This window comes from Monopterus albus, unplaced genomic scaffold (genome assembly GCF_001952655.1).
Source record: "Monopterus albus unplaced genomic scaffold, M_albus_1.0 scaffold245.1, whole genome shotgun sequence".
In the NCBI taxonomy this organism is placed as follows: domain Eukaryota; kingdom Metazoa; phylum Chordata; class Actinopteri; order Synbranchiformes; family Synbranchidae; genus Monopterus; species Monopterus albus.
Genome location: NW_018128125.1, coordinates 226,791 through 238,108, shown reverse-complemented (window position 1 = coordinate 238,108; position 11,318 = coordinate 226,791). Strand labels below are relative to the sequence as shown.

General features: G+C 43.7%; 2 protein-coding genes across 3 annotated transcripts in view; both read right to left on the bottom strand.

Annotated features, from left to right (window-relative positions):
* Window positions 1-4,924, bottom strand: part of dyrk1b (dual-specificity tyrosine-(Y)-phosphorylation regulated kinase 1B) — a 166,787-nt gene extending 161,863 nt beyond the window's left edge. Inside the window, exon 1 of the mRNA XM_020620670.1 lies at window positions 3,977-4,924. The gene's annotated coding sequence lies outside the window, so the exon portion shown is untranslated. The remainder of the gene's footprint in view (window positions 1-3,976) is intronic.
* Window positions 4,925-5,195: 271 nt separating this feature from the next.
* Window positions 5,196-11,318, bottom strand: part of fbl (fibrillarin) — a 27,117-nt gene continuing 20,994 nt past the window's right edge. For both annotated transcript variants that reach the window (XM_020620673.1, XM_020620675.1), the window contains exon 9: window positions 5,196-6,084. In XM_020620673.1, coding sequence (XP_020476329.1) covers window positions 6,060-6,084 — 25 coding nt within the window. In that variant the 3' untranslated portion in view covers window positions 5,196-6,059. The remainder of the gene's footprint in view (window positions 6,085-11,318) is intronic.

The following is an 11,318-nucleotide window of genomic DNA, read 5'->3' as shown; positions in this document are numbered from 1 at the left end:
CAGGATAACATAGTATGGATGCTGAATGCAATAATAAATAAAGAACAGGAGAAACAGTGACAACAAAGAGACAGACTCATAGATAAAGTAACTATCGCTGGGATTTACAAGTGTGGGAACAGAAGATGATCCACTGCCTGTGTGCTGTGCTTTCAACACAATCCAGCCATCACTGCTGAGGGGGAAGTTGGAGGGGGCAGGTGTGGACCAACACCTGTCTGAATGGATCATAAACTACCTCACAAACAAACCTCAGTTCGTAAGGCTGCGGGACTGTGTGTCGGATGTGGTAGTCTGCAGCATAGGGGCACCCCAGGGGACGGTGCTTTCCACCTTTCTGTTCACCCTCTACACGTCGGACTTCAAGTACAACTCCCACCAGTGTCATCTACAAAAGTTCTCAGACGACACTGCTATTGTTGGATGTGTATCTGGGGGGGACGAGGGGGAATACAGGGGGGTTGTTACTGACTTTGTGGAGTGGTGTGAGAAAAATCACCTGGTCCTGAACACCAGCAAGACTAAAGAGATGGTGATTGACCCCCGCTGGAAATCACCAGTACTCATGCTGGTGAGCTTTCAGGGTTCAGTCATTGAGATTGTGGACACCTTTAAATACCTGGGTGTCCACCTCAACAATAAACTGGACTGGACCAATAACACAGATGCCCTGTATAGGAAGGGCCAGAGCCACCTCCACTTGCTGAGGAGACTGAGGTCCTTTAGTGTGCGCGGAGCACTCATTCAGACATTCTATGATACTGTGGAGACATCTGCAGTTTTTTACGCTGTGGTGGGTTGGGCAGGAGGTAGTATGGTCAGGGACACAAAGAGACTCAACAAGCTGGTTAAGAGAGCTGGTTCTGTCCTGGGCTACCCTCTAGATTCCATTGAGGAGGTGGCGGACAGAAGGATGCTTGCAAAATTAAAATCATTATGCATAACCCCTCCCACTCCCTGCACCACACAGTGGAGGCTCTGAACAGTTCTTTTACCATGACACTGTTACATCCCCAGTGTAAGAAGGAGCGTTACCACAGGTCATTCCTCCCCACAGCAATCAGACTGTACAACACATCACTGCAGTGATAAGATAGGTGAAATTATGAGGGACAATGCAATAATCTACTGTGGTGCAACATTTCAGCTCCTGGGGGTGAAATGCATTGTAAATAGGCTCGTGTAATATCTTGGTTCCGGATCTCTCTCAAATACTGTACATTGCCCTGCTTTAGGTACTTATGGCTGAAACAGGTTTCTTTCCCCCATTGTTGGATCAACTGTGTGAGTAATATTCGATTGTTCTTGATTTCCTGGTTGTTTAGCCTCTACTGCTGTTCCTGATTCTCTACAGTGCTGCTCTGCCCTATTTTTAGGTGCTTTTGATTTGCTTATTTGTGCAAAATGTAACGTTCTGATGACGCTACTTTTATAATCCTTGTGTGTATCGGTCCTGTTGCCTTTAAGTAACTTTTTATTTTAAGACTAAGTGTTCTTTGTTACTACGTATTTACGTACTCATGCGCCGCGTGGAGTGGCAGCAAGTTACAGCAGCTGTGTCCTCATGTTCTTTCCCATGTTCCTTATGTGTCTGTTCTTATGGTGTGATGTTGGTTGTTCTCTATTGCTGCTGTAACACAGAAATTTCCCCACCATGGGATCAATAAAGTACCTACCTACCTACCTCAGAAGTGCTAGCAAACAAGGCCCTGAAATCTTCATCTAGAAACTAAACACGAACAATTTTCATCCAAGCCTCGAGAACTTAAAAAAAAAAAAAAAAGCTCAGAGTATTTGAGCCATAAAAAAGTGACTGAATCAAAATATGTCACTGGGAGTGAAATAGGGCTGTCACTTTTTGTTCAAATTTTGAGCAATTATCCAAATCTGGTTAAAGATATAAGTGACAGGCCTAGAGTGAAAACGCCAAGGCAGTGGTCTACTGAGTGGCAAAGCTAATCACAAAAACCGGGATACCATACAATATTGGTGAGGACTTTATTTTACATGCTTCCAAAGAGATGCTTGGAGTGATGATCAGTGAGAAACCAGCTAAACAACTTCATTTGATTTCTTTATATGATAACACAGTAAAAGAACTACATTGATGATATGGCTGAAGATGTGTCGAAGCAGCGACTGAGCAGAATACGAGCACACCATTTCTATGTTCTCCCAGCGCAGTGAAAAAAAAAACCGTTTGCGAGTGGTTTCACAAAGATTGGACTAACTTGCGTTGTCAATTTAGAGACTTGAGAGAGCTAACACTTCGTTTTATGCTGCTAAACATAACATCACATATTAAACGACAATGCCAAGCTATGAGAGCTTGTAAAAAACTATCAGAATGTGTTGAAACGTATGCAAGTGGGCCTGATTCAAGGTTAAAATGATGCGGTTTTTTCTTCATATTGATATTGGGTTGGATATTGTGAAATATTCTCATATTTGTTTCACAATTTGTTGCATAGCCCATGTGAATGGATTGTTAATTTTGCACTATATTGCCATATAGGAACATATTCACATGCAATTGTAATGTTTATGAAATAAAAATATATGGAGTAATACTTAATCTTAGTCTATTGGGTTGATCCAAGGCCTATTTAAAGGTTTAATTCATATTTCAAATTGGGCAGCAACATTCTTAAGTTTGCAAATGTCTGTCTAAGATGCTTCTGACAGAAGCTTAAACTTGTGAAAATCTATGCTTTCCTCCCATCAGGATTTTCCAGTATGGCCTGTGTATGACTGGTTTGGTTAAGTGGACAAATAACTAATTCGTTGTGCCCAGTAGGTTCTGTATTACCAAGACATGATTTGAGAAGGCATAATAAATGAAAAGTACATATAAGAAATGTCTTTGGACAATAGTCTGTTTTAAGACTGAAATGTGTTCACCACAAAGCAGTAACCCAAACTTAAGTATGGAACATCTGTGACAATCCTTCTTTTAAACAGGCAACAATTTTACACAATGTCTACTCTTGAGCAACAACAGAAAGAAGACCACTAAGAACCATTTAAACTGAGAGAAGGGATGTGAAGTCATAAAATCTGAAGCTGTGCTTTAGCACTTGTTTCTTCACAGTTCTGTTCCTTGCCTAGGAGCAGCCGGGAGATGGTTGCTCCTAACTGCCTGCGTCCCTCTACTCCTGAGCAGGGTAACGTTAGGGGCTGGGGCTGATGCGGTAACGTTAGCTAAGCTAGCGGCTAACCATAGCAGATGAAATGTTGCACATCTTGAGTAGACAGCCGGGGGTTGCTTGCTGCAACATCTAAAGCCATCACAATTCACACGCACGACACCAAGACAATCGTCTACACCACCGAATATCAACTGATCTCAATCACACAGCAACATCCATTCATCTCCCATATCTCCCTCCGTTTTTCTCCGCTGGCATCCTGTCACCGTCTATTTGGTATCGTTTGTTCAACTCCAGGCAAGTCGCGATACCGCTGCCACCGAAACCTGCCTAGATACACATTACTGATCGAATCAATCAGTGTATTTAAGACCAACCCTACTCTTGTTCAAGTCGCCAGACAGTAACCGACTGAATCACAAGGTAGACTTGAAGAAGGTGGTCATCGGTGTAGAGGACATTGCATAGTACTGAAATGGGGTAACCTTATGAGGTCGATCGCCGTAATACAAGTCTCAATTATCATGTATGCGCCAGCAAAATCTGAAGTGTTTGACGCGATATACCGTCCAACGCTAACGTTAACCACCTATTTCATCAAAGCCTGCACACCTTGTCCGGTTCTAATCTGACCAGCAGTGGCAGAGGAATGGGGACACGAGGCCGGGTGACAGGAGCGAATAACGTATGGAAGGGGTAACGTTATGCTACCAAGCACTGTTACCTATGATTGACAAGCCTCCAACACTTGGAGACAAAAGGCAATTAACCCCCAATTCATACATGAGTTTTAAAAACAAAGACAACGCCGACCAGCTATTTCTTACCTCAGGCGGTGTGTCGCACCAAGATCCGCGTAGCAGCCATGTTCGGAACCCTCATCTCCCTCAGTCCGCACGAACCGAGCCCCCTCCCCCGGGTCAGTCGTCCTCCTTCCACAACAGAAATCCAAATAATGTGATGTAGATCTGTGTGTCGATAGAATCCTGGAGAGATTAGATTCCAGTCAATAGCGTTATTCTCCGGCGCTCAGAGCGTGGACTGTCGACAGGGACTAATCGCCGGCGCAGCACAGCTAGTCGTGCCTAAGGGGAGGTGGGTAGCCCGCTGCCTGAACCACAAACACCGAACTCAGTCCTTCTATTCTGCAAATTTAATTTACTTTTTCCAGCTGTACTCTCAGACATACAAGAGACCACGTATGTTACAGCCTTGGTCAGTTGAATTTGCACACCCGTCAGCTGTTTAAATTAATTTCAAGGCAAGAGGCTAACATAAGATAGCTAGCTATTAGCTAGCAAGCTAGCTGTCTATTAAAACACTGCCACTGAAATTTGAATACAGTCCGCACACTGCAGGGTGTTTGGCGGGCAACGGTCAGCCGATGGGCCATGAACAATACAACTGACACTATAAAAAAAACAAACACTAAATGTATTTTAGTAGGCACAACTACAGCTAAGTTTATGGTGGCTAGCCCCTCCGTGATGTTAATATCGGTCAATGGAAAGGGGCTGCATTGAGAGCGCACTCCCGACACCAGGCAAGTATAGCTCAGCGCGTTCCAGAGACATTTCCCACAAAATGGCTGCCAAAACAAATCTACCGCTCAAGTCACACAAGAAACTTCCAAAAGTTAGTCTTCAAATGAAGGCGTGGTAGAGCAACTGTTCCTAGATGTTATAAACTAGTGTACAGGCGTCGAAGTGAAACGCAGGAAGTTTTGCACTAGCTGACAGTTAACATTTTAGGAAATCGGGTTGATTTCCTCTGTACATTTAACGAACCACATATACTGCCAGTGCATTTTATCAGTTGCCCAAGTCGATTTTAAATTTTCAGTTTTACTGATATCAGTCACCTCAGACAGACATAGTCTCTATACAGGTGCTGGCTCCGCATTAACTGAATCATACCAAGCACCTGAACTGACACCATCACTTCTGAAAGTGGCGGCTCTAACAGAAGGGCATGCAGTGCTTTTTAAAGACAAAAATCGTTCATGTTTGTAAGAACAGTGGTTACTCGATCAAAGATTATAACCAATGAAAAACAAGAATCAAATGTTTTATTAAAACAAAGTTGAACATTAAGTCAAAAAATATACATGGTCCAAGCACAAGTTTTTATAAAACACGTACAACCATTCTGCTGCTTCATCATCTGCTGAAAATTTATGCTAGCATCAAATGACAAGTTCGACTGAAAAAGCCATCTATATTTGTCTGCAGGGTATACACACACAAAGGGCCATTTTCCACCTCACCACTAAACAGCTCAGCATAAGGGTTTTTCCACCTACTGTGCAAACCAGAAACTCTCTATTGCAAACTGTGTTTTACCAAAAAGTCACTTCTGACAGATAACATACATTAAAAATTTTAGCCATCTGGGGTCTAGATGATCCATGGCTATTTGAGATATCCCTAACAGTCTAACAGATTAATTAAAGGACAAGGAAGTCAGAAGCAAAAAAGAAAAAGAAAAATTCCTGACCACACAAAACACTTACATAAAATTATTTCAACAAAAGGTTTTTGAGTTGTTGCACAGAACACAGACCTGGCATTACTTGTGCTTTAACAGATGTGAAATAAGGGTGGCCCAACAAGCACAGACCCTTTATATATGATAAAACCTATATTAGAAAACAACTTTCTGCAATCTGGCAACCAAATGAGACTGTGGCTGAAATGACCTCAAATGACATGAATGCACTCCCAACCTCATCAGTAGTATTTGCATGGTTGTCCAATTAACTGTAAAATATACAGGCAATTTTTACACTGTGTGCAAAATCATGCTTTCACACAGTGTAGAAATTTACCAAAAGGCAGGTTGAGGGCAACAGACACAGATGGCATGAAAAGTAGACGATTGGTTGTGAATGGGTTGTCCATTTCCCACACGTCATTTCTTCTGTTTAGGAGCAGGTCTGAGGAGAGAACGAAGAGAGCATGTTATTATTATAAAAAAAAAAAAATAAAATAAAAAAAAAGATTTGTAACATATCTCAACCTGTTGCACTAATTTAACTGTGGGAGGGGAAACTGCTAAACCCCAAGATGCCAGCCACTGATCTCTGGAATAGCATCTTGACCATTTAGTCCAGTCTGTTTACTTGTTCCAAGTTCACCATATTATTAAGTCTTGATTTGGTCTGACTTTGTACCAATGACCAGGGATATAAATCAAGCTTTATTTTCTACTTTATGGATAATCTTTCGATACTAGTATGGAACTGCTGTGGTCTGAATTCTCCCATTAAAATAACCAGCACACTGAGTTCATTGCTTTAAAATGATTGTGACACTGTGCTGCTGCAAGAAACATGCTTTGAACAAAGATGTGGAACACTTTGTGAATAAATATTAACATATAATTGGATACTCTTCCACAAAAACTAAATTAGTTGCCATAGTCAATAAAAAGAGTTTACCAATTAATCTTTAGATTTAACATTAGAAAGGTCTAATATAGGGTTGCAAGTGGTATCCTGGTTTCACAGTATACCAAGGTATGAAAATTGATGGTTATCATACCATGCACAGTTGCTTATTACCGGAATTGAAGGAAAAAATAATTGCAAAGCATGTGCACCTTTCTTCCCTGACTGCCGGTCAGACTCTACAATGGGTGCTACATGCATACATGCAGCAGATACAACACTTGTAGCTCTATTGTGCTAAAATGTATGCCTGCTTAAGTATAGAGTGGTGCAGTAGAGTCCTCAAACCCTGAACCGAGTTAGCATTTTTGTATTTCCAGTTTCCTCGCACTGAAGCCAATGGGTTTTTGGTTAGACGCCTGAAATAAGGTCTGTGGTTAACACAAGGCCAATACATTTTCTTCTACAAAGTAAAATATCAGTAAATACAGCACTCATGATTTTTAATGCCTTTATGCATCTTAAAAAAGGAAGTTGCTAACAAGTGGCTAAATAACACTACAGAAGCTGTCTGGGATCTTAACCGCCATCCATGCCAAACATGGAGACTCATCTACTCACTAGTCTGCCTTTACAATCCCATTATGTTTAAACTATAACCGAAAGACAAAGCCATGATCACTAGCTAGATCAGGTCATGCTAAAAGGAAAGGATTTTGTAGAAGAGGTAAGTGCGCTAAATCAGTTTACAGGTTGGAAGTCACGGTGGGGCTGCTGAAGTCAAGGGGCCGTGGTGTAGTTTGTTTATAGCCAAACAATAGCTTTTTACTTCTGGTGATCATATTTGGGCTTCAAAAATTCATAAGAGGTGATCTGTGATGATTATCTTGCTAAACAAAACATCAAACCTTTTGTCACAGAGCTAATTTTCTGCAATAATCTAATAGCCTATAAAAAGATCCCATTATCTTTTTGTCAAGGGAACTAGGGTGAAGCTAACTTCCGAGCTAGCCTACAAAAATGTCATCCCTATGGAACTCTATTAGCCTAGGGGGGGGCAAATTCCAACAACGGACAACAAAGTTCTAGATTTATTTTCCGCCAGTGGTATCTTTAAGGATATATGCTATGGATCACTGTGGGATAGCTTTCCACCTACAATAAGTTTAAAGTGTTTGGTGCTGCTGTCCACTGAGCTGCACCTTCAACTGCCCCAAAGAAATACAAGCGCTCTCTCATCTGCTCAGCGTGATCCAGCAGTGTCAGTTCAATGGCTGTGGGCCTGGCCCCTGAACGGGGTGACTGCAGAGACTAAGGTTGCCTCTGGGGGTCATGCACGCAATTCAGTGCACGAGAGCTCTGTCTATTATGGCACCTTAAGCTGCAAATGGTCAGTTTTTCAACGTTGGTGCACGGAGGGGGGCACAGCTCCCACTTCCTGCCCACTATCTTAAGTGCTGAATTTTCTACAGATCCTGGTAAACAGAAACCTGGCTCTGTCTACTGTGTAAGCGTATGGCACTGCCATCTCTTCATGCCATGAAGTATTTGGTAAGCGAACCATTTTTGCACACCCACTGGTGAAATGCTTTCCCAGGGGTATAGGCAGACAAGTCTGTGATGCGTTCGGTGGCACCTCAGTGGGATTTACTTCTGGTTTTACGTGCGCTCAGGGAACCTCCCATTGGGCCCAGAAATCTCACTCAAACATCTCTCTCTAGAAACAGCACTTCTCTTAGCCCTAACTTTGGCTAAGCAAGTGGGCCATCTGTGCGCACTCTCATCGGCATGTCTTCTCATACACGAAGACGACAGCTCAGCCGTTCTGGGACCGAATCCTGCCTATGCGTCGAAAATAATATCCTTTGTTCGAACCAGAGTCATTATCTGGATGGGTTCTTTCCTCCACCCCCCAGAGATAAGTCAGAGAAAGAACTTCATGCTCTTTGTCCGGTGCGCTTGGACAACCTTTATCCAAACCACGGCTGTCTCACTGGCTGTATGAGGCTATCACACAGGCTTACGTTAGCTGGGTGTGATCCCCCACTTGGCATCAGAGCCCACTCTATGAGGGCTATTGCATCCTCCACTGCCCTCTTAAGGCATGGTCATAGAGGAAATCTGCACGGTAGCCTCATGGGCCGTGTCTTTTGACCCTATTCTACCTTTGGGACGCATCCGAGTTTCTACGCGACCGAGTGGCTTTCCTCTTTGCACAACCGCCACCGAGCACCGATTCCACGCGTTTTCGCACTCGGGTGCCTGTGTGTTAGCCATGTACACTCACTTGACTGTACTATCAATGCAAGCCGCCGTTGTACCCACTCTCCATGGTACTCATGTTCTCCGCTGGTAATATCACTATTACTACTGAGACAACAGCTGCGTAATACGGGCATCTGATTATCTCTGTACGCTGATAGTGCCCATATGCTCTTGCAATTTAACTGTTATCTGTGCACTCTTCCTTGCACTTCTCCTCCCCTGCTAACAGAATGGCCATTCTGCCTTTTTACAGTGGCAGTCAGGTGTTTATATGGGCATGATTGCACCTGCTTCTCAGGTGCAATAGTTGGTATCAAATGAAATATGATGGAACAGCACCATGCATTAATTAAATAAACCCCTATTTTGCACATTACAATTAAGGTAGTTTTACATTATACAGATTTTTGCACATCGTTGTCAGGGAAGTCCAACAGAGTGCGAGTGTGTGTGTGTGTGTGTGTGTGTGTGTGTGTGAATGGGTGAATAGCCAAATGGCACAAAGTGCTTGGTGTGTGCCGAGTGCATAGAATAGCACTTTAAAAAATTGCCCACTCGCCCCACTGGGGTGGTCTTTTATTCCTTCCTTCAAGCTCGGGTCTACCAGAGGCCTGGGAGCTTGAGGGTCGTGCGCAGTATCTTAGCTGTTCCTAGGACTGCACTCTTCTGGACAGAGATCTCAGATGTTGTTCCTGGGATCTGTTGGAGCCACTCTCCCCATTTGGGGGTCACAGCCCCCAATGTTCCTATTACCTCAGGGACCACTTGTGCCTTGACCTTCCACATCTTTTTTAGCTCTTCTTTCAGCCCTTGGTATTTCTCGAGCTTCTCGTGTTCCTTCTTCCTGATGTTGCCATCGCTTGAGATTGCTACATCTATCACTATGGCCTTCTTCTGTTTGTATCTGGAAGTCCCACAGGATCTTAGCTTGGTCATTCTCAACCACCTTTGGAGGTGCATCCCATTTTGACTTTGGAACTTCCAGCCTGTACTTGGCACAGATGTTTCTGTACACTATGCCAGCCACTTGGTTATGGCGTTCCATGTATGCCCTGCCTGCTAGCATCTTCCACCCCACTGTTATGTGCTGGATTGTCTCGGGCATCTTTGCACAGCCTACACCTGGGGCCCTGTCTGGTATAGTAGACCCCTGTCTCTATTGATCTTGTACTTGGAGCTTGTTCTTGTGCTGCCATAATTAGTGCCTCTGTGCTGTCTTTCAGTCCAGCTTTGTCCAGCCACTTCTTCTATTTGACAGTGGTACATACCATGCAGAGGTTTGTCCTTCCATGAGGGTTCCTGCTCTTCCTTCCCTTGTTCCTCTGGTTTCTGCTGCCTGAGGTGTTCACTCAAGCATGTCATCACTCAGGAAAGGGCCATCTTCCTGATGTATTCATGGATCTTTGTTGTTTCATCCTGGATAGTGGCTCTGATGCTCACTGATCCTCAGCCTCCTTCCTTCCGCTTAGTGTACAGTCTCAGGATGCTGGACTTGGGGTGAAACCCACCGTGCATTGTAAGGAGCTTCCTTGTCTTAATGTCAGTGGCCTCTTATCTCCTGCTTTGGCCAGCTTATAATGCCAGCAGGGTACCTGATGACCAGCAGGGCGTAGGTGTTAATCACCTGGACTTTGTCCTTTCAATTCAGCTGACTTCTCACGACTTGCCTTACTCTCTGCAGGTACTTGGTGGTTGCGGCCTCTTCGTGGTTCCCATTTGCTTGCGGGATCCCAAGGTACTTGTAGCTATCCTCAACATCTGCTATGTTGCCTTCTGGTAGTACAATCCCCTCGGTTTTGACTACCTTTCTTCCGCTTAGTGTACAGTCTCAGGATGCTGGACTTGGGGTGAAACCCACCGTGCATTGTAAGGAGCTTCCTTGTCTTAATGTCAGTGGCCTCTTATCTCCTGCTTTGGCCAGCTTATAATGCCAGCAGGGTACCTGATGACCAGCAGGGCGTAGGTGTTAATCACCTGGACTTTGTCCTTTCAATTCAGCTGACTTCTCACGACTTGCCTTACTCTCTGCAGGTACTTGGTGGTTGCGGCCTCTTCGTGGTTCCCATTTGCTTGCGGGATCCCAAGGTACTTGTAGCTATCCTCAACATCTGCTATGTTGCCTTCTGGTAGTACAATCCCCTCGGTTTTGACTACCTTTCCTCTCTCCTTGTTACCATTCGACCACACTTATCCAGTACAAATGACATTTCGATGTCCTGGCTGTAGATCCTAGTGGTGTGGATCAGTGAGTCGATGTCTCGTTCACTCCTGGCATACATGTTCCTCTGGTGTTACTACCAATTCCTTTCTGGGCACTGCTCATGTATTGAGCCATGTGCCTGCTCATCTTAGCTACTATGATGTCTGACAGGCGCTTCCATGTTGTGTAGAGGCAGGTTTACACATACATACACATACACACACATACATATATATACATATACACACATATATATATATATATATATATATATATACACACACACACACACACACACATATATATATATATATAT